Source organism: Lolium perenne, chromosome 4 (assembly GCF_019359855.2).
Source record: "Lolium perenne isolate Kyuss_39 chromosome 4, Kyuss_2.0, whole genome shotgun sequence".
Classification (NCBI taxonomy): domain Eukaryota; kingdom Viridiplantae; phylum Streptophyta; class Magnoliopsida; order Poales; family Poaceae; genus Lolium; species Lolium perenne.
This window is the reverse complement of record NC_067247.2, coordinates 78,715,793-78,738,855: the sequence shown is the minus strand read 5'-3', so window position 1 is coordinate 78,738,855 and position 23,063 is coordinate 78,715,793. Positions and strand designations below refer to the sequence as shown.

The 23,063-nt window shown below is 47.8% G+C and overlaps 1 protein-coding gene across 1 annotated transcript; it reads left to right on the top strand.

Annotated features, from left to right (window-relative positions):
* The first annotated feature begins 20,377 nt into the window (after nucleotides 1-20,377).
* LOC127293062 (uncharacterized) lies at nucleotides 20,378-22,581 on the top strand. Its single transcript, XM_051322611.2, has 5 exons — nucleotides 20,378-20,689; nucleotides 20,775-20,880; nucleotides 21,042-21,130; nucleotides 21,865-21,976; nucleotides 22,107-22,581. Exons 1-5 carry the CDS (start codon nucleotides 20,549-20,551, stop codon nucleotides 22,292-22,294), a joined length of 636 nt encoding a protein of 211 aa, XP_051178571.1. The 5' UTR covers nucleotides 20,378-20,548; the 3' UTR covers nucleotides 22,295-22,581.
* The last annotated feature ends 482 nt before the right edge of the window (nucleotides 22,582-23,063 follow it).

The window sequence follows — 23,063 nt, the reverse complement described above, 5'->3', positions numbered from 1 at the left end:
TCAAATTCTGGTGATAACACATGCCCCCGTGGTTTTGGAATTGATAATTCCAAAATCACTCTGCCTTTTCTTCGTCGGGTCATGTCGTGGCAGAACAAAACCGTCGCAGTATCCTTCATCATGATGCCTTGCCTTCTCAACTTCTCCGCGTGATTTGACCGTTGTTTTTTTTTTCTTTTGGGCACCACTTCCTCGGAAACTGTTGTGGCATTAAATCTTCACTATATCCCCTTTTATTTAACCGCGCCGAACAGTTCGCCTCTTCATCCCCTTGCTCTGTTCTGGCCGTCGGCACCCAAAAAATTCCCCATCTCCCGTAGCCATGTCTTCCTCTTCTTCCTCCTCCGCCTCGTCTGATCTTTCTTCCCAGTCCTTCTCCTCTTCGTCCTCCTCCACCTCATCAGTCTTCTCCGACTCTTCCTCATCTCGTGAGCCGACGCCGGAGTGGGGCTCGCTGGCGGCGCACGACATCCTCGCCGCATCGGAGTGGGACAAGGAGGACCACGAGCCCTACGTCTGGTCCGAGGACGACAAGTCCTTGACCAGTGGCGACGACGACCTTCAGTTCCTCGCCGATGGGGAGCTGGAAGCGACGAGCGAGGACGACTCGTTCTCGTGGGATGGCTACACTTCCTCCGAAGAGGAGGAAGAAGAAGACGACGACGACTCCCTCGAGGACTATCCGCCGGCGAAGCGCTTCCGCGCTGGATCGGATGATGACGACGACGACGAGGAGGAGGAGGCTCCCATAGAGGGCTATGGGAGCAGCGACGAGGAGCTCGCCGGCAGCAGCGCCGACGAGAGCTCCGACGACGACGACGAGGGCAGCAACGGCCCGTAGACTAGGACCTAGTAGCATAGGCCTAGCAGTAGTAGTAGATCGGCCAATAGGCCTTTCTTTTGTTCTTCCTTCCTTGAGCAATCGGCTCTTTCTTTGTAAGAAATCCTTTATTAATGAAGAAATATTCCCCAATTAATTTTGCTTCTTTGTCGATTTTGCCGATTGTCAAACGAAGTCGATGCACAAAGAACCGATGGCAGGGCATCGGCTTATGCCATAAACATGCTCTAAGGCCATAAAAGTTGCCTATTCACACGGTCAACAGATCCAATTCGTGTCCACGCCATCTCCCGGTCTCAAACGCACAGATTCAGCAAAATCCACGGGAAAATTACCTCAGATGCCATGAATTCTGGCATGAAACCGATCTACTAATCCGCTCCATTGAGTTTTGTTCCTCTAGAGTCGATGGCTACACATCGGCTTTTTCGTTATTCTAAAGTCGATGTCCATGCATCGGCTGTACTGATATCCATATTTCTCAAGTCGATGTCTGCGCATCGGCTATGATTTGTATATAAATTTTTTTACTGGCCGATTTCATGAATCGGCCCCCATATTTCATTTACTGGTCATCCCACATGCTTGGGAAATATTTCTTGAGATGTTGGCCATTGACAGCTACTGGGAACTTAGCACCGTCCAGCTGCTCTAGCATGTATGCATTACCCTTCAATGCCTGGAAGACTTTATATGGACCGTGCCAATTAGGAGACCATTTACCATACGCTTTATCCTTGGTTTCTAATGGCAACATCGCTTCCCATACTAGATCACCAACTTGAAACTCCTTTGGTCTTACCTTCTTATTGTATGCACGAGCTACCCTAGCTTTATTCTCTTTAATCTTCTCCAACGACCAAAGTCTAAGTTCCGTTGCATCCTCAATAGTGTCACTCATCAAAGGTGCATATTCTTCAGCTGTTAGATCATTCTGAAACGTGACACGTCTTGATCCAGCCGTAATTTCCCAAGGCAATACGGCTTCCTGCCCATAGACGAGCTGGTAAGGCGAAGTCTTTATGGCTCCATGGCATGACATGCGGTAGGCCCACAAAGCTTCTGACAGTGTTTCATGCCAAACCCTAGGGTTCTCGTCAATCTTCCTCTTGATCAGCTTGATCAGGCTCTGATTAGACGCTTCAGCTTGCCCGTTGGCTTGAGCATAGTATGGAGATGATCGGATCAGCTTAATCCCCATGTCATCGCAGATTTTTCTGAATTCTTTAGAAATAAAGACCGAACCTCCATCGGTCGTGGTTGTTTGGGGAATCCCGAACCTATGAATGACGTGTTCTTTGACAAATTTGATAACATCTTCTGATTTTACCTTCTTCATAGGAACGGCCTCCACCCACTTGGTGAAGTAATCTGTAATGGCCAGAATCCACTCGTGGCCTTTGCTTGACGCAGGATGGATTTTGCCGATCATATCCATGCCCCAACCTCGAAATGGCCAAGGCTTGATGATAGGGTTCATTGCTGACGCGGGTACCATCTGAATCTTCCCGAACATCTGACACGATTGGCATCCCTTGTAGTACTTGAAGCAATCCTCAAGCATAGTGGGCCAATAAAACCCTGATCGCCTAATCAGCCACTTCATCTTATGAGCCGATTGGTGAGTTCCACAGGCGCCTTCATGCACCTCATGTAAGAGCCGATTAGACTCAGTTGGTCCCAGGCACTTGAGTAGTAACCCTTCCAACGCCCTGTAGAACATGTCATCTCCTATAAGGACATATTTCATAGCCTTGTATCTTATCCCCCCCGAGCCGAATCCTTCAAGTAATTGAAGATATCGGCTCTCCAGTCATCCTGTTCCAGGAACTGCACGTGAACTTCTGACCCGTCTGATATGTCCTTGTACCCTGACGCCATTTGCGCGAGATCATTGGCGTCGGTATTCTGAGATCTTGGGACCCAATTGAAATTGATGTACCGAAAATGTGTCATCAGCTCACGACATTCCATCCAATATGGGAAGAGCGACTCACTCTCGCACTTGTATTCGTCCGTGAGCTGGGAAATCACCAACTTCGAGTCTCCAAAAAGCTCCACCGCTTCGCTCGCTTCCAAAGAAGAACTCCAGTCCCTTGCGTACTGCCTCATACTCAGCGACATTGATTGTGCAAGGGGTAGATAGTCTGATGGAGAAGGAGTATGTTGCCCCCCGATGCGACACGAGCAGAATGCCGATGCCACAACCATCGTCACAAGCCGATCCATCGAAGAACATAGCCCATGCACGTATAGATAGTGCTGCTATATTAGTATTGATCCGTTCAGCTATGAGATCGGCCAACGCTTGTCCCTTGACTGCTTTTGCAGGCTGATACCGGAGATCAAACTCCGATAACGCAAACATCCACTTACCAAGTCGGCCTTTCAAAACAGGAGCCGACAGCATGTGCTTGACAACGTCTGACTTGCATATGACGATGATTTCTGCTGTCAAAAGGATGTGATGGAGCTTGGTGCAGGTGAAGAACAGGCAGAGGCATAACTTCTCGACCTCAGAATATCTTGTCTCTGCATCCAACATCCTCCTGCTGAGGTAGAATACGACCTTTTCAACACCCTCGTAGAGTTGCACCACCACTGAAGCAATGGACGTGTCAGCTACTGATAGGTAGATATAGAACGGCCTGTCCTGCTGAGGCGGAACTAACACAGGCGGTGTTGTTCGATACCGCTTAATCTCATCAAACGCCTGCTGCTGTTCTGCCCCCCAGTGAAACTCGTCATCAGATTTAATCTTGACCAACGCCATGAATGGCTCAATTCGTCCTGAGAGATTAGAGATGAATCACCGGACGAAATTGATCTTGCCGATAAGACGTTGGAGCTCCTTCTTTGTGGTAGGTGGCTGCATGGTACGTACTGCCTCCTGACTTTTCAGGCCGATCTCAATTCCTCGTTCATGAACAAGAAAACCTAGGAACTGACCGGCCGTCACACCGAAAGCACACTTCTTTGGATTCATTCTCAATCCGAACTTCCGAGTTCGGTCTAGGATGCATCGCAAATCATCCAAGTGTCCCTCCATGGAAACAGACTTGACCACCACGTCATCGATGTAGATTTCCACCAACTTGCCGATTAGATCATGAAAAGTATAATTCATGGCTCGTTGGTACGTTGCACTGGCATTCTTCAAACCAAAAGTCATGACCACATATTCAAACAAACCCACTGATCCTGGTACTCGGAATGCAGTCTTGTGTATATCTTCCGGGGCCATGAAAATCTGGTTGTAGCCGGCATTGCCATCCATGAAACTCAACACCTTGTGGCCAGCAGCCGCGTTGATTAACGTTTCTGCCACAGGCATTGGATATTCATCTTTTGGAGTGGCTCTGTTAAGATCTCGAAAATCTATGGCCACACGCCATCGGCCGTCCTTTTTCTCCACAGTACACATCGGAGATCCATTCAGCATACCTGCATGGCCTGATGAACCCGGCGGCCAACATTTTCTCGATCTCTTTCTTGACTTCTTCGAGAATTTCGGCCTTCATCTGACGTGCTCGTTGTTGGTATGGCCGAAATCCTTTCTTTAGAGGGAGCCAATGCTCAATGATGCTCCTGTCTAGCCCAGGTATCTCTGTGTAATCCCATGCAAAGCAATCTGGGTACTCTTTTAATAGAGCTATCATCTGGCTCCTGAGATGTGGATCTAACTTCTTGCTGATGAAGGTTGGTCGTGGCTTATCCCCAGGACCAATGTCGACATCTTCTAGCTCATCAGCCGATGTAAACCCATACCCTAGCTTTCCGTCACCTATTAGATCGACGCTGAACACAGGCAAAACGTATGGCAAGGATAATATGGGCCGATTGCTGGAATCGGCCCCCAACTTGATTGCATTGCTCAAAAGAGGTTTACATCTTGTTCGTGCTTCACTATGACTACGTGACATGCTTGAGACAAGATCATTACTTTTTATTTTTTGGGGCCGATCACAAGGATCGGCCTTCCCATGTACGTTCATAGACTTTGCTCTTGTTACACGGTCAGGCCGGTGGATAAGACCAGCCTCACCCCGTTTTTTGTCACGTCGATGTACTCACAGTCGTCCAAAGTGATGCCTGAGAGTGGCTCTTGGCCTTCCGTCTCCCAAACGTTCATGCCAGCCGTTGAAATCTCGACTGTATCGTCTGCATGGACGACTTCTACCTCATCTCCATCCCACTGTATTAGGCATTGGTGCATCGTAGATGGAATGCAACAGTTGGCGTGGATCCAATCTCTCCCTAGCAGGAGAGCGTAAGTGCTCTTGCTATCGACAATGAAAAATGTCGTAGGTATGGTTTTCCTCCCTACGGTCAGATCCACGTTCAGAACACCTTGTGCATCAGATGCTTGGCCGTTGAAATCGCTCAGTGTAACGTTGGTCTTGATCAGATCCGAGCTAGAGCGTCCCAACCGACGTAGCATGGAGTATGGCATGATGTTGACTGCCGCTCCGGTGTCCACCAGCATCCTATTGACAGGCTGCCCATTGATATAACCTCGTAAGTACAGGGCCTTCAGGTGTCTGTAGCTTCTTTCACGTGGCTTCTCAAAGATAACCGGCCGCGGGCCGCAGTCAAGTTGTGCCACAGACGCTTCGTCTAATCCTGGAGCACAAAACTCCGCTGGAAGGATGAACACCATGTTTGTACTAGCCGATGTCTCATCATCGGCTTTCCTTTGCTTGGGGCGCCACTCCATCTTTTGTGGTCGACCCTCTTCGTCCAGGGTTCGTTGAATTTTCGCGGCCAGATCAGGCCGCGCCTTCCTTAGCGTGTGCAGGTATAACCTTTCGGCTTCCTCCAAGCCACGCAGTCGCTGAACCCTACGCTTTTGGGAACGGCTGAGTCCATCAGGGCACCACCTTGGCCGGTGGTACTTGTCCTCTTCTTCTTCGTAGTCATCTTCTAACTCCTCGAGGTCTTCTTCCCGAGAGGACTCAGTTTGCTTGTTCCTAGATGGGAGAGGCCCTAGACGTTTGAACACTGATACGTCTGTTGCACCCTTCTTCTTCTGTCTACATTCTCGCGCTGCCGATTGTAGGCAATCGGCTCATTCCCGAATCCCAGCAGTTGTTTGAAGAAAGGACAGTCCCTGCTTGTCCACGTCGTCTTGTTCTCTTGACCTTTCCTTGGCACGGCGCTCGTATCTCTCCTCATCGCGATCATGCCGACGATGTCTCCTGGCGTCCCTGCTAGCTAGACGATCCCTTTCATCGTCGCTGTTGTACCGCCGGCGCTGGTCGTACTGACTTACATATTTATTGAGGAGATGATCAGAGAGAGGTCGTTGATATCGCACATTCTTCACTTCTCCCTCTGTGATGTAGCGTTTGCCATCGTGCCGGAGCCGATCGCGTGGAGCGGCTTCCTCTTTGTCCTTGCTACGAGAGCGGCTGCCCTCGCCTTTGTTCTTACCAGAGTGGTGCCTAGGCTCGACCATGTTAATGCTTAACGAGAAACCTGGTTGGCACCCTCGGTAAGCGTATTCCACCGTGTTAACGGCGGGAAGGGTTGTGTGTCGACTTTCATGGCGTACTGGTTGAAAATTAGACGTCCTTGTTCTATCGCCATTTGGATCTGCTCGACGCCACACCCTGCAATGTTGGTGGTATGGGAGAACGTGTTATGCCATTTGCGTATGGCTTTCCGTTCAGCTCCTGTACCGTGGGGATTTTGAGGCCTTCGGGTAACTTCAGCTGCTTCTCCTTAAGTAAGAGGTCGAAAATTTGCTCAGCTTTAGTTACGTCAAAGTCAAACCCTCTGGGCGGACCTTGTGGCTTAACCCACTTGCAGGACACGGGGGTTGCCCCCCGAGTCCATTCAGCCACTGCTACCTCTTGATCTCCCGCAGACCCTTCATCTTCCTCTGTCTCAACCAGACCATCGCACGCTTGAATTTGTCCCGGTACAGCTCTGGTGGCGCTGTTCATATAATGACAGCTTTCTGAACCATATGCGCCGGTTGAAGGGTAGTCTCGCTTGGGAAGCCATATCCTTGATCGGTGATCCGAGACCCACCACCGCCAACTCGACTGCTTCTTTTTCAGTCAAACGAGCCGAATAGCATCGGTTCCTAACGGCCCTGAAGCGCTGGATGTATTCTGACACTGTTTCTCCGCGCTTCTGACGTACTTGTGCTAGATCGGCAATGCCAGCCTCTAAGCTTCGAGTGATACTGCATGTGGAATTGTTCCTCCAACTGCTTCCAAGTCCGGATCAATCTGGTGGCAGTGATGTGTACCACCCAAAAGCCGATCCTGTGAGGGACTGTGCGAAGAACCTCACGCGTAGTGCATCTGCAGCTGAGATCGTGCCCAACTGCGCCAAATATCGGCTTACATGCTCGATAGAGCTGGAGCCATCTGACCCACTAAACTTGGAGAATTCAGGGAGCCGATATTTGGGTGGTAGTGGGATCAAATCGTAGTCGTTGGGGTACGGCTTGGAATAGCCGATTGCCCTTTTTTTCGGCACCATGCCGAACTGGTCTCTCAAGATCGTGCTGATCTGATCCGCAGTACTAGCTGCAGGAGTGGAGCTCAAGATTCGCCGGGCGTGGCATACTTAGCTAGCCACGCTTGCTTCTCAAGATCTGAGCTAGCTACAGGAGTTGAGCTCGGAGGTTCGTCGGAGTGGCATACTTAGCTAGCCACGTCGCTTCTCAAGATCTGATCCGTAAGCTCCTCCTGCTGTTCCGGAAGTCCCTGCTGTTGCAGCCTGGTTCGTGAGTGCCCAGTTACTGCTGTCTGGCACGTATGTGCACGTGTATCCGTGAGGGATTTCCTTAGGCACCTCATACAAGAACTGGTAATCGCTAGGATCGCCACCGATCTTGTAGACAACGAATGCCGGTGTACTCGGCACCTCTGGTGCTGCCAGCGCGAACGGCAGCGGTGGTCGGCTCTGGAGTGGTAGCTCTCCTTGGTGAGTCCCTAGAGCAGGTCCTGACGGAGAGTACTGATGCCTCAAGATTTCATGGAGCACCCGAAGGGCGACACGCTCCAAAGTGTTCACCAAGCTCTCAGAGTGGCGGTGTAGCGAATGAGCTACCATGAAATTGATCTCCGACGCAAGGACCTGGTGCGTTCTTCCGAAGGGGTGGACAGGTCCACTCCATCGAGCGCGCTTCAGTGTGAACCCTCTCCACCTCGATGCCGTGTGAGCGGGTCCTGTGGAAAGAGCCGATGAGGTCGGCTTCGAGGATAGCTTTGACGTCGTCATACTTCTTCTTGAGCTCCTCGGGCAGATCCTCGTACGTGACTGGAGTACCTTCCGCCATCTCAGATGTAGATGGCGATGCAGTTGATGTCGAAGACTGTCCCACCGGGCGTGCCAGAATGTGTTGGCATCTGAAACCCACCGGCGAGCAACGGCTGGCAACACGAAGAGCCGGGAACAACCTAGGGCTGCGGCTGGCCCTGGTCCCTCCGAGCGACGGCCCGCAAAGCTCCTGGTACGCACGTCCCGATGCTGGTGCAGGCGTGCCACCTGATCTATACCTGATCAGGAAGGTGATGGATTTGCTTCGCTTAGTTTCCTGCATGGCATACACGTAAACATTAAATACGAGCCTCGATCGGCTCTCAGGTTGTCCCGTGAATCGGCTCAAGGAGCCGATCCACCCATGACTCGTATGGGGTTTACGATTGCATGGTGGTCCTGCTTGATCAATATGTAGCTAAAACGACCTACGACGATTTAGGGTTCTCACCACATAATCGGAACATTCTACGCGTGATTGAGCCTGGCAACCACGCACGGTGATAATAAACCGACCCTAGACAAGGCCTAAAAACCAACATTAAGTTGATCCCCGGAACATCTTGTCTAGGGTTAGCAAACTACACCCTACGTGCTACTGGATCATTCAACCCGTTTGTAAGGCCTAACTATGCAGATATTAAACTAATCCTTGATGAATCAAGGAGCAATCATAACGGATCGGATCTACTAAACAATGATCAAGCAAGGTGCCGCCCTTACACCTAGGAAAGGTGTAAGGGCGGCTAGACGTCTAAGGGTTGCATGAACGAAAGCATGTGATATGATGAAAACAATGCTAACCCTAACACATCTATGATAACTACGTTGCTCGCCATCAAAAAGGCTTCAGCACGAGCAACGTATGAACAACGAATAAACGTATACTACCTAGATCGCAAGATGCGATCTAGGCAGCATGATGCTTACCCGGAAGAAACCCTCGAAACAAGGGGTTGGCGATGCGCCTAGATTGGTTTGTGATGAACGTGATTGTTGTTTTTCTTGATAACCCTAGATACATATTTATAGTCCGTAGACTTTCTAACGTGGGAATAATCCCAACCGTGCACGAGCCAAATTCTATCTAACCGACACGTATCCTACTATATTTACAGATACAAGGGCAAACTAGCCCAAACTTCGTGTACAAGGCCGGTTCACGTATTTCTTCATGCATATTTCTTCAAGCCCAATCTTGATCGCGGCCCACCTCTGATCCGGTCAAATTCTGGTGATAACACCAGCGGAGCACCTACAGCTTTGGTACAGGTGTCAGGGGAGGGGACTGTTGCAGCGGCAGATATTCAGAATCTCATGGCGCGCATGTGTCCGGGGAACCCCACTTGGAAGTGGGAGGCGCAGCCTCATGTGATAACGCTTTCCTGATTGGGATCCCCACCGCTGAGGACTTGTCGAGGATTGACGGTATGCAGATGAGCGTGCCGAAGATTAATGCACAGGCCATGGTTTCTTCTTGGACTCAGCAGGATGTTATGCCAGAGTTTGTGATGGAGCCTGTTTGGGTGCATGTCGAGGGTGTTCCGAATGCTCTACGTCACTTCCTCGGTCTATGGGCTGTTGGTACTTTTATTGTTACTACTATTGATGTGGATTTGTACACCTTGAGGAGTCAAGGTTTAGTTCGTATTCAGGTGGCCATGAGAGATACTTCTGTTCTGGAGAAAGATAAGGCTAAACACGGACCACCATGCTTAAAGGTGCTGGCTCGCTTACAGCTTAATGGATACAGATTCAGATTTCGCCGTGAGTCTTCTGAGTACAAGCCGGACCCTAGGTTTCGTCCTTTCTTTTGGAAGGGTGAGGATGAGGACGATGCGGCTCATGGTGACGATGATGGTTTTGATGATGCCGCGGCAGAGGGGGCACCAGGGGCCTCACATATGGACGTTGATGGCCATGCATCTTTGCCTCCTTCTGGCTCAGCTTCGGTACCGGTTACTCAGGTCGCCATGACCCCGTTTAACCACTCGCCGATGACAGACAGGGGCAAGGCGATTGTGGCTAGAGCTTTGTCGGTGTCGCCACACTTGGTGGCAACTCCGCCTCCGTTGCGTGTTCGGACTTTTATGCAGGGGAGGACTCGCCCGGTGTCTTCGTCTTCTACTCCTCTCGGTGGTCCTCTAGTTGCTCCCACTCCGTCTTCTACCTCGCCTCAGACGGAGAGGGGGCTTCAGAGGGCTTCTTCATCGGCGGTTGGCTCGTCGGACTTGGGGATGCAGCGCCACGCCGCGGTGGTGGTGGAGCAGTAGCAGCCGGCCTTGGGCTCGGCGCTGCCGCAGCTCCCTGCCGCTGATGCGGCGATGCAGCAGCAGACCCTTGGTCCGGCGGGGCTTCAGCAGCTGGACGGGGGCTTAGCGGCGCAGCAGCAGGTCGTCGGCACGGAGGGGCAGCAGCCACCGCCCCCGATCTCGATGGCGCTACAGCAGCCGGCCATGGGCAGAGAGGGACTGCACGTAGCCCCTTGCGCGCCTGGGCAGCTGTCGGCCTCTGGCCAGAGTGCTCCGTTGCCGTGCGGAGGGCCTGGGGTGGCGCCGTCCTCGCCCCGTGCGTCTCAGGAGGAGGAGCAGGACTGGTTGGGGAGGCGCCCCAGCCGGTCCCCTATGAGGCGCCGCAGCCGATCCCCGGCGCCCTCCTCGCCTATGGGAGTTTCGGCGTCGCGGTCGGGTTCGGTGCAGGGGGCTTCATCGCCATCTACCCCTGCATCGAAATCTTCTTCACCAGCGTCAGGACGGTCTTCTTCACCACGCTTGTCTCCGCCTCCGCCAGCTGCCCCCGTCTTGCATCCTCCCCCCACTATTCCTCCACCAGTTGCGCAGCCGCCGGTGAGGAGGAGTGGGAGGTTTGCTACGACGGAGGATGGCGTGGAGGCTACGGATGAAGACGTGATGCAGAGGGCTATGCGACGCAAGGCGGAAAAGAACCTCGACACGGCAGGTACTAGATTTTCATCCAAGTCCTTCACTTCTTTTTCTGATTCTAGAATTTATTCGAATTTGAGTAGTGTAGGCATATCTTTGGGTAGAGGTTCGGATGAGATTTTAGCTTCAGCTCATGTGTTGAGACAGACGGAGCTTGACCGTTTAACGGTTGCTCCAAATGGATCCACTGAGCTGGCTACTTCCACTGTTGATGATGACGAAGATGATGGCATCCTAGATGGTCATCTTCTCTCGGCTTTAGTTGGGAGTGTGACAGAAGTTGATTTAGACCACTCAGAGCTTAGTTCAGTTTATGACCTCTCTGCCTCTGAACGTGGTTCTAGATCATCGGCTGGAAAGAAATCTCGTAGGTATGGCAAAAAAATCTAAATCCAAATTAGTTTCTCGATGAACGGCATGTTTCGGAATAGCAGAGGTCTTGGTGACTTGGCTAAGCATTCTCACATTGCCGATGGTTGTAGAGATTATGATTTTGATTTCATTGTGAAAGATCGAGATGTCGCCTAGAGGGGGGGGGGGGTGAATAGGCAATTACAAACTCTTGCGGATTTGCCTTGTAAGAATGCGGAATTAAACTATCGTTTAGTTTACAAGCACAAACCCTAAATATGCTAAGCTCAACTAAGTGTAACAATAGCAACTAGAGCTAAGCAAGATAGGCACAAGATATATGTAGCACAAGTGATAGCAAGATATATGTACTTCAAGCACGATGGCTATCACAAGGAAAGAGAGCTCGGGTATAGAAATGACCGAGGCACGCGGAGACAAGGATGTATTCCCGTGTTCCCTTGCTTTGCAACAAGGTACGTCACGTTTGGAGGAGTGGAGGTCCCACGAAGGATTCCCCGCGCCACGAAGGCTCACCCTATTCTCCGAACCACACCCACGAAGGATTATGGCCCTTTCCTTATGGTTAGCTTTTCCTCCGCTCCGGAGATGGCAAGCTCCACAACCACTTCACAAGCTCCACGAAGGAGAAGCCCGGGCCCCTTCACAATCTTCCACGAAGAGATCACCGGGACACCAACCAAGCCAACTAGGAGGTCACCCTCCAAGAGTAACAAGCTCACGGTCTCTCACTCGAACAAATCGTGGTGGAGAGCTCAACACTATGCAATGATGCAAAGCAAGAACACCGAAGGTGTTCAAGTCCTTCACACTCAAATCCCACCAAAGCAACGAATGCTAGGATGAGATTGGAGAGGAAGAACAAGGGGGAAAGTCAACCAAAGACTCCAAGATCTAGATCCCAAGAGATTCCCTCACTTAGAGAAGAATTGGTTTGGTGGAAGTGTAGATCTAGATCTCCTCTCTCAAATCCTCAAATATGAGCAAGAATCATGGGGGGGAACAAGAGAGAGAGCAACTTCTTCAAATGCAACAATGGAGGTGAGAGAAAGGGAAGAAGTACTGAGCCCAAGGTGGAAGAAGGGCTATTTATAGCCCAAGAGCAAATATAACCGTTGGGGAAAAGTTGGGCTGAGTCAGCCGTCGAGGAGGCCGGTCAACCGGGCCTGGGACCGGGCCGTCCGGTTCAGGACCTGGTCAGACTAGGCCACAGACCGGGACATCCGGTCCACAGACCGGTCGACCGGGCTAGTGACCGGACCAAGCTGAAAAGCTTACTGGATAGTGCCCGGATGGCACCGGTCCAGGGGCCGGTTTGAACCGGGCCATCCGGTCAGACGGCCGGTCACGCCGGGCTAGAAACCGGACCAAGATTAAAAGCTTACTTGATAGTGCCCGGATGGCACCGGTCCAGGGGCCGGTTTGAACCTGGCCATCCGGTCAGACGGCCGGTCACGCCGGGCTAGAAACCGCCAACAGGAAATCATGTTATACAAAAACTGTGATAACTTTTGTGTCCTGACTCGATTGACATGAAACCAATTTTGTTGGAAAGATAACGACGAATAGAACCCCAACAAAAACTGGAAATATGGAGACTCCTCACAGAACATTTTAGATGATTTTAGAGAGGGAGTCTCCCACCGTCAAGAAACGGTAAAGACGTCCAAACTCGAAAACGCAATAGAAGATGCATGCGGATTCCGCTGATGAACTTGGGCTTGTTGTAAAGCTAGCAACAAGCTCAAGAACCTCACACAGAGAAACACCAAGAAGCAATAGGGATATGCAAAGTATGCAAAGGATTGAGCTCTCTAAGACGATGCGATCAAGTTACCCAACCGAAAGCCCCTCTTGATAGTGCGGCTATTTATCCTATAATCCGGTCTCCCAACAACCACCTTGAGACCGGTAAAAGGAAAACCTAGCAAGGCCATACCTTTGCCTTGCGCATCCCGCTTGATCTTGATGATAGCTCTTCAAGCTCCACTCAAGCCGGAATGCCTCACTTGATCATCATCGCTTCGTGAAGACTCACAAATGCTCCCCCATACACCATGATGGGAAAGCTCTATTGATGCACATCTTCACATGTCCATTATCACCAAATGGACGGCAAGCTTCAAGCATGTGATCCACTTGAGATGCTCATCTTGAACTTGCCCGACTTAACCTTGTACCTTCTCATACTCTCATAAGATAGAGCATGGCTAATATTGAGTTCCACATAAGAACTCCATCTTCATTTCTTCTTCTTGATCATATCACATATGTATCTTCAAACCGATGATCTTGATGCCAATACACAGGGTATACCTTTATCTTCATGGCATCCATACTTGAATCCAACACATGGAGAACAAGTAGTACCTATGGAATATTCCTTCATATAAACTCAATGAAAACATTAGTCCATAGGGGTTGTCATTAATTACCAAAACCACACATAGGGGCAATGTACCCTTACACATTGCTATATCGGAGACGGGTAGGCGAAATTTCACACAAAGTTTTCTCGACCGATTGTCAGGCGGAATTAACTTTCAGTGGTTTTCTCGCCCACCCCGTGGTAGATCCGGTGGCATTTTACTTGGCGTCCATATTGATACCATGACTGTCTTAGCTAGTTCTGATGGAGAGTATCACATTAAGCTCGACATTCAGAATAAAGCAGACGGGTTCAAGTGGAGTCTGGTCGCTGTGTATGGTGCCGCTCAGGATGCTTTTAAGGCTGACTTTTTATGCGAATTGGTAAATCTTACAAAAGATAATCCCTACCCGATTTTAATCGGAGGCGATTTTAATTTGTTGAGATTTCCTCACGAGAAAAGTAAAGGCCACTTTGATGGACATTGGCCTTTTATATTCAATGATGTCATTGACAGTCTTGATTTAAGGGAGGTGTTCATGTCTGGTCGACAGTTTACTTGGGCCAACAACTTGCCTGGACCCACTTACGAGAAACTAGATCGCGTGTTGATGGACACCGAATGGGAAAATAAATACCCTATGGTGTCTGTCCGTACACTAGAACGTATTGTAAATCTGTCTGACCATGCTCCCATCCTTCTAACCACTGGGGAACCCCGTCCTGTGTGTAAGCGGCCGTTCAAATTTGAACTTGGTTGGTTACATCGGGAAGGTTTTCATGATATGGTTAAGAAGGTTTGGGAGAGACCGGTCGGAGGCAGCTCTCCAATTCTGAGATGGAACAACAAGATGCGATCATTGCGCAAACATCTCTGTGGTTGGGCTGCCCATACTGCTGGTATTCTTAAAAAAGAGAAGGCTCGCTTATCAAAGGTCATTGATGAGCTTGAGGCTTTTGCGGAGGTTAGACCGCACCTTATACTGAGGAAGAGGTTCAGAAGGCAGTTTTCCAAATGGAATGCAACAAAGCACCGGGTCCTGATGGTTTCTCAGCTGAGTTTTATCAAACTTTCTGGGACACGATTAAATCGGACCTTCTAGATTTGTTCAGTGACCTACACTCTGGACAACTAGAATTATTTCGTCTAAATATTGGTGAAGTAATCTTGTTACCGAAAGTTAATGAGGCAGAAAGGATTCAACAATATAGACCTATCTGCCTATTAAATGTAAGTTTCAAGATTTTCACGAAAGTGGCCACCATTAGACTTAATACGGTTGCGGATCATGTTGTCCAGCCATCACAGACGGCCTTTATGCAAGGAAGAAACATCCTTGATGGAGTGGCGGTCTTGCATGAGACGGTACATGAGATGTATTCTAAGAAATTAAATGGGGTTATTTTAAAACTAGATTTTGAAAAGGCGTATGATAAAGTTAAGTGGTCGTTTCTACAGCAAACACTCAGGATGAAAGGTTTTTCTCCAGAGTGGCGCGCTCTGATAAATGATTTTGTGTATGGAGGTAGTGTCGCAATCCGGGTCAATGATGACACCGGTCACTATTTCCAAACACGAAAAGGGTTACGCCAAGGGGGTCCGTTATCACCGATGTTGTTTAACATTGTAGCGGATATTCTAGCTATACTCATAGAGTGGGCTAAGGCTGATGGCCAGATTGAAGGAGTGATTCCACATCTAGTTGATGGTGGCTTATCTATACTTCAATACGCCGATGATACAATTCTATTTATGGATCATGATCTTGAAAAAGCTCAAAACTTGAAATTAATCTTGGCGGCCTTTGAGCAATTGTCAGATTGAAAATCAATTTCCATAAGAGTGAATTGTTCTCGCTTCGGTGATGCCCAAAATGATGTGACTCTCGCATACGTAGTTGTTTGGTTGTGGGCAAGGCCAATTTCCGATTCGTTATTTGGGTATTCCGATTCATTATCGGAGACTTACAATCGCGGAATGGAAATTAGTGGAAGAAAGACTACAAAAACGCCTTAGTAGCTGGAAAGGCAAGTTGCTGTCCCTAGGTGGAAGATTGGTACTCATTAATTCGGTACTCACAAACATGGTACTGTATATGTTATCATTTTTCATCCTACCAAAAGGAATTCTGCATAAACTCGATTATTATCGATCCAGATTCTTTTGGCAAGGGGACAGTGAGAAAAAGAAATATCGACTGGTTAAGTGGAGTATAGTTTGTAGTCCCAAAGACCAAGGTGGGCTTGGAGTTCATGATTTGGAAGTCAAGAATTCGGCCCTATTGGGAAAATGGCTGTTTAAGCTCCTCACTGAGGATGGGACTTGGCAGACTATCCTTCGGCGAAAGTATATCGGTTCGAAGACATTATCCCAAATGGTTTGGAAACCAGGGGATTCTCACTTCTGGGCCGGGCTAATGGCGACTAAAAATGAATTTTTTCGCCATGGCACTTTCTCAATCAGAAATGGAGCACAAATACGTTTCTGGGAAGATGCTTGGCTTGACAACGCACCCCTAAGTGAACAGTATCCAGCTCTTTATAGGATTGCTCGTCGTCAAGGTGATACCATTGCTACCGTAATGGCTACCTCACCCCCGAATGTGACGTTCAGACGGGTTTTACTTGGACAAAGACTTGCGGCATGGAATACCTTAATTCAACGGCTCGGGGATATTCAATTATCAGACGAACCGGACGAATTTAGATGGAACCTTCATGCCAACGGTGCTTTCTCTGTGAAATCTTTCTACAACGCGATCCTTCTTTCTGATCTACCAGTTGATAATAATAAAAAGATTTGGAAGATGAAGATACCATTAAAAATTAAATTTTTTGGATGGTATCTTCGTCGAGGGGTAATCCTCACCAAAGACAATCTTGTTAAGCGTAATTGGCATGAGAGTACTCGATGTGTTTTCTCGTCATCAGATTTAAACAATCAAGCACTTGTTCTTCCAGTGCCAGTTCGCGAGATCTATATGGTCAGTCATCCAAGTAGCGTCTACCCTGTATCCTCCGACTAGTGTTGCCAATGTCTTTGGTAATTGGCTCCATGGTGTTGATTCAAGGTTTAAGTTGCTTCTTCGGGTGGGGGCGCTAGCAGTTATCTGGGCGCTTTGGCTATGTAGAAATGACAAGATTTTTAATGATATGAATTGCTCTTTGTTGCAGGTCATCTACAGTTGTACATGTATTCTCCGTTCGTGGTTACCTCTTCAGCGAGTGGAGAACCGAGACCTGTTTACGGAGGTCTGTACACGGTTGGAGGCTACGGCGAGGGATACTTTTTCCCAACATGGGTGGCAGCATAGTCTACGGATAGATGCCCCACCTACTTCTTAGGCGTTATATGTTTCATCTTGATGTGTATCTCGCCTAGTTTTTGTTTTTATCATTTTCGAACCTGAGACAACATAAACGGCTGTGTGCATCCTGGTTATGCAGATGCTGGATGTAATTGCTTATAAAAGTAATGAAAGCATCCTTTATCGAAAAAAACGAGATGTATCTATAACTAAAATACATTTAGATAAAAATGACATCTACTTTTAGATGGATGGAGCATTTAGATTGCCAAATCCCTACGGAACTGTTTCATATGCTTCCACACCCGAGTGCAAAATAAAGTTGGGTGAAATTCCCTCATCCACAAATTCACGTGTCTTCCGGTGCCCCATGCAGTATTCACCATCCGGACTTCACTTTAAAGTTCTGTAAGAGAGACCATGGCACATAACATTTTTTTCATTTACCTTTTGTAATGGTGCATGTTCTTATTTCTACGGTTCAAAATGCCCTAAGTATATTTCTGTGGTGATAAATATCTGCGGGCAAACTTACATGACAAAATTTCACGGCGGCGCCAAGAAAAAACAGCACGCAAGCACTCTTGCTGCATAACTTCAGCTTCATTTCCGTTGGTACCAAATTCATGAGTTAGATTTGTACTAAATAATTCTGTCGTGGGTTAGTCGAGAACTAGTTAAGACAGATTTATCGAAAAATACGAGTACTCACATGTCATGACCTAGAATTTTTTTAAATTCTAAATATCGGCGTGCAAACTTACATGAAACCCTGCCAGCCAGCTGTAATAGAATCTCGTAATGTCAAGTCTAATCTCGACAGATATCGATGCGGACGACATACCATCGCTGCTCACTCTCCGTTTCCCCAAATCCTTTCACGTTCAAACGGCCTCAAACGTACGACGACGAGTCTCTGACAAGCAAAGGAAACCGTACGCGGGGAAAATTTATACACGTCCTGACAAGCAACCTCACAGTACATCGTCCTCCGTCCCTCCCGGTCCAGTCAGTCAGTCAGTCACCCATTCCATCCTAGCGGAAAGCGTCGGTTCCGGTCAATATGTATACGTGTAGTACGTGGCGCGTACGTATGCCGTGACACAGTACTGTACAGATACGAGAGGAGACGTGTACGGGGATGCGATGTTGTACATGTCGATGCGGACGGGAATAAAGCTACTGGGGACACGATGATGGCCAAGAATCTAAGCGGATTATTTCGAAGTGACGCTTTTGTCCGCGCACCTCATGTACATGTGCTAGCGTGTCCCCTAAAGTTCTCCCCCTCGAGGAACCCTACATTTCCCGTAGAGTAATACGGCGAGCACGCACAGATGCTGGAAGAATATCTATCTTTTTGCGAGGGAAGCCAATGCCATCTTCTTCCTATTGGTTTACAGTGATCAGCTTTGGTTTTGTCCGGTTGATTTGTCTGTCATACGTTTGTCCCATGAAATTATAACAGTCAGTTATGGAATCAGCTTAGCTTTATAAATTCTGAAAAGAGTCCATAGAATTCTCTTTGATTTCCTAGGATTTCAAAATACACTGTTTTGCAAGAAAAATCCAAATTCGTTATGGAAGTTCACAAGAAGTACAAATCACCTCCAAACATAACAAAAATTACATAGAGATCTTTGAACCACATAGCAACTACTACCGCTGCAAGAGCGAGTCACTGAAGCGACGCTGTCGCCGCTCCCCTACCGGAGCCGGCCCAACTTGTTGATGACAACCGGAAAGTTATTGTGCATATGCCCCTAAGTACCAAAGCGCCCGAGGGCTCAGACCGTTGCCAATGAACTTTGAATTGATTCAAACCTTATTGTACTAAACCTGTAATACAGATAGACTGAACGAGATTTACTATTCCATTGGAACAACGACAAGACGATTCGCCACACTTCTTAACGCCACGAGCAAGATCGCTGCCACCAAGGTGGACGTGGAGATGAGTATACCTTATTCTTGTCCCGCACAACACCGCAGTGGCCACCATAGCGTCTGTGCCGATTGATCAATCTCTGACTTTAGGAACATTATTACATTGCCGAGCAAAGGTTTGTGGTCCCCACTCCCTCCCGCCGCCGGAGCATTGTTTTGCAAGAAAAGTCCTAATTCATTATAGAAACTTCAGAAGAAGTACAAAGCACCCCCAAACAAAATAAAAAACACATAGATGTCTTTGAACCACATAGCAACAACTACAGCCGGCAGAGCGAGTCGCTGAAGCGCCGCTGCCGCCGATCCCCTACCGAAGCCGGCCCAATGTTGTTGATGATAGCTGGAAAGTCATTGTGCATATGCCCCTAAGGACCAGCGCCCAAGGGCTCATGCCATCGCTAATGAACCTTTGAATTGATCCAAATTTTCTCACACTAAACTTGTAACACACATAGACTGAATGAGATCCACTAACCCATGGGAGCAACAACCAGATGATTCCCCGCCCTTCTTTACGCCACCGACGAGATTGTCGTCGCCAAGGTGGACGAGGAGGTGGGTATACCTTATTTTTGTCCCGCACAACACCACAATAGCCACCATCGCGTCCCCGGTTGACCAATCTCTAAGTTTAGGGACATTACTACAACGAAGAGCATAGGTTCGAGGTCTCCACCCCCTCCCACCTCCGGAACACAAGCAAAAGAGGCGGTGACCCGTCGATTCATGGTCAAAGGCGGCGGAGATAGGACATACGACGAGGGTGGCTAGGGTGGAACCCTATTTCTTTAAATCTCAAATCGAGATGCGTAATTTGTTTCCTTGGTATGTATATAAATTGAAACCGTGCTACAAAATGTTATCTTGTACAACCCAACATTGCGGAAACATGATTGGCCAACCTGTTTCACTTCATCAACTTTATCTTTTTTTTTGTGCTCACTCTCAAACTTTATTAGTCGAGTATCAACTTGTGATTGAACAGCCTCAGACAAACTAGGACTTACGTCAAAGATTAAAGCTACTTTACTGCTAAGTGCATCTCTAGCACATGAATTTGAAACCTAGAATACTTCTAGCATCTCCTTCATCAACTTTTGTCTGCCCAGCGGCCCCAGCATGGCATCCCAACTGCCATGAAGTTACTCGTTTCCTTTAAATTTTGTCCCAAAAAAAAATCAGCTTCGTCCTCCCACTCTCCGGCCGAGCACTAGCGAGTAATTTGGCCCAACTCAGACTCGGGCCAGATACGATGTGCTGAATGGTCGTATTTTGATTGGGCCTCCATGCTAATATTTTAAGTTTTCCTAAAACCAAAAGCCCAAAACCGGAAGCTCAGCTGCGAGTCTGCCACGGTGCGACCCCATCGCTGGCGTGGCGTCGCCTCCATCGGTCCATCCAACCACGGCAGCTTCTGCCGGCGAACTCCGGCGCTCCCTTGCATTCTTCCGGTCACTAGAGACAGGGACCCCCAAGACCGAACGCCCATCCCATGGGGGCTTCCGAGTCTCTCCTGGCAAGGCAGCCTCAGCAGCAGTCGCAGTGGGCGGACGAGATCACGACGGTGTCGGACGGCCGGCGCGACGCCGCGGGCGAAGACCCCCTCCTTCGCCGCATCCGCTCACTCACCATCGTAAGAACAAATCTCCCTCAGTCTTTTTCTCCTCGCTGTGGCTTTTTCACAGCTAATTTTACCTTGTGATTGGGATTTTTTCAAGGCCCCGCCGCTGCTGAGCGGTCAGCCAGCAGCGGGCTCGGAGACGGAGACAAGCTTCACTGACATCCTTGTCCGGAAACCTGCTACTGCGTCCTCTGTCGCCTCCGGTGAGTGAGTGCTATGTTGCAATTTTGGTTACAGTATCCAAAAGGGACCGTCGTGGAATGATTCATGTACTTCAGGGTAGGAATTTGTTGATGGAAACCTATACTCGTAATTGGGCAGAAAATTAGCTCGAGCTCATCCATGTTTTGGTAATTCTCTGTAGGTAATATGAATCCGAATCTGATGTTTGAGCTTTTCGCTATGTACCGTGAATGGCAAGAAGACATGGCCAAGGAAATTAGTGGAAAACAGGTAGGTAGGAAGTAATGTTTGGTGACATCTGGATGTCCATTACTTGGTTTCTCGAGCTATGTGTTCGATTTGAAATTAAAACTCTGTTACATGATAGATGAGATACAAGTTGTCTATGTCCTCTTTTCTTTCGAACTAATCCAAAATGTCTAGGGCTGTCAATCAGAGATGGGTGCACCAGATATTCCCCCCTTAGTGATATTTCCTAGATAAAGCAATGCCAATTACTTACACATTTTAGGTTTTCTGATTGTCTATGCTGATTTTACTTTCGCCGTGATACAGTAAATATTGAAACCATATATATTGATGTAAAACATGTTGTATTACTGCTTTAGCATCATAAATAAAATACTACTGGCAGCATAATTGATATATCACTGGTATGAACTATGAACAATTGCAGTTTATGCACCATGTATGATTTAGCTTCAAGATTCAGATGAGCGTATGGTTTAGCACTTATCATATTTCTACCACACATTAAGCCTAGGATTGCTACTACCTTTTATTTGAGTGAGAAAAACATCGGCATCGTACTGAGGATTGCAGTATCTGTAATGGATATCAAAGGATGCACTTTAGAAAGTAGGATACATAGTTTAAATGGTAAATTCAAGTTGCTCTATGTAATTGCTGAAGAGATTTGGTGCTAAAAATGTGTAATGCATGCCTTGTATGTTTCTATCTTGACTATTCTATAGTGGAGCTCTAATATGTTGCATGTATTCCAGGGAGAGCTAGAAAATAAGATAGAAACAGCAGATGCATTGGCTGTTAAGCTTCTCCAACGGTTCAATTACTCGGTTATGTCCATGAGATCAACCTCTCACAATCTTGCTGAAGGTAACAAATGCAGCGGTTTGTTTGATAAATATAACAACCAATCCACATCACATCTGTCGAGATCTTGAGCACGTAATGGCATGGAGACATTGGAAATAGAAATTGACATTGCTCTATGAAACATTTGCAGTTCATCCGCTGCAAGTGGAAGTTGGTGAATTGAAGGGCAGGTTAACTGAAGTAATAAGTAACTGCAACGCCTTGTGCAGCAGGATTACTGCAGAAGGGCCAGAAAGTTTGAGAAGGTCTGTTCAACCTTTCACAACTGGCAGAGTGGAGTCGGGAGGTGGATCCCTTGACCTGAAACAAGATCCCTGAAGATTCAAATGTCTATTCTCTGAACTCTTGGTGGCATAAAAACCAGAGAATTAGTTAGTACAGGAGGATTCTCATTAAACGATGTGCATGTATACGAACTCTTTTAGATGTATCATTGATCTACTTTTGTTGGAATTCAGTCTGTCCTGTTGTGGTGCTTAACTTCGCTTGTGCATATGTGTGTATCGTGTACGGCCAGTTGAATTATCATGAACCCTATGTATTGGTTCCTGTCTTTTGTACCTTTTCCTTTCTGATAAGAAACTGGTTTTCTGTCCTTGACTACACTTTGAACTTCAGATTTAGCCCAAACTCCAAAGTTGGCCAGAAACGGCCTGAGACTACTGAAGAACTGAAGTTCAGGTTTAGCCCAAACTCCAAAGTTGGCCGGAATCGGCCTGAGACTACTGACGAACTGCTTATTCATTCTTTTATATTTGTTTATCCATGTTAAGAATATGTACATCGGCTGATCAGTTCAGTTTCATATGGGTGTTTGTTTTACATTAAGTGCAGAAGTTTTGTGTGTTATGTATATCAAATCCAGGTGCTAGTGCACTTCTGGAAGCAGGAAAAGTTGGAAGAGTTTATTTTTTAAGAACAACGATTCAAATGCGTATCTTTTGGATAGGCATAGGGTTTCATCACTAGGAATTTCATACTCGACAAAATGTATATAGTTTGAAAGAAACTAAACACGAGGTCTAAGTCTTAACATTAGAATAAAATCTTATGGAAGGGTCAGCATATAATCTCACTCCTTTCTCTC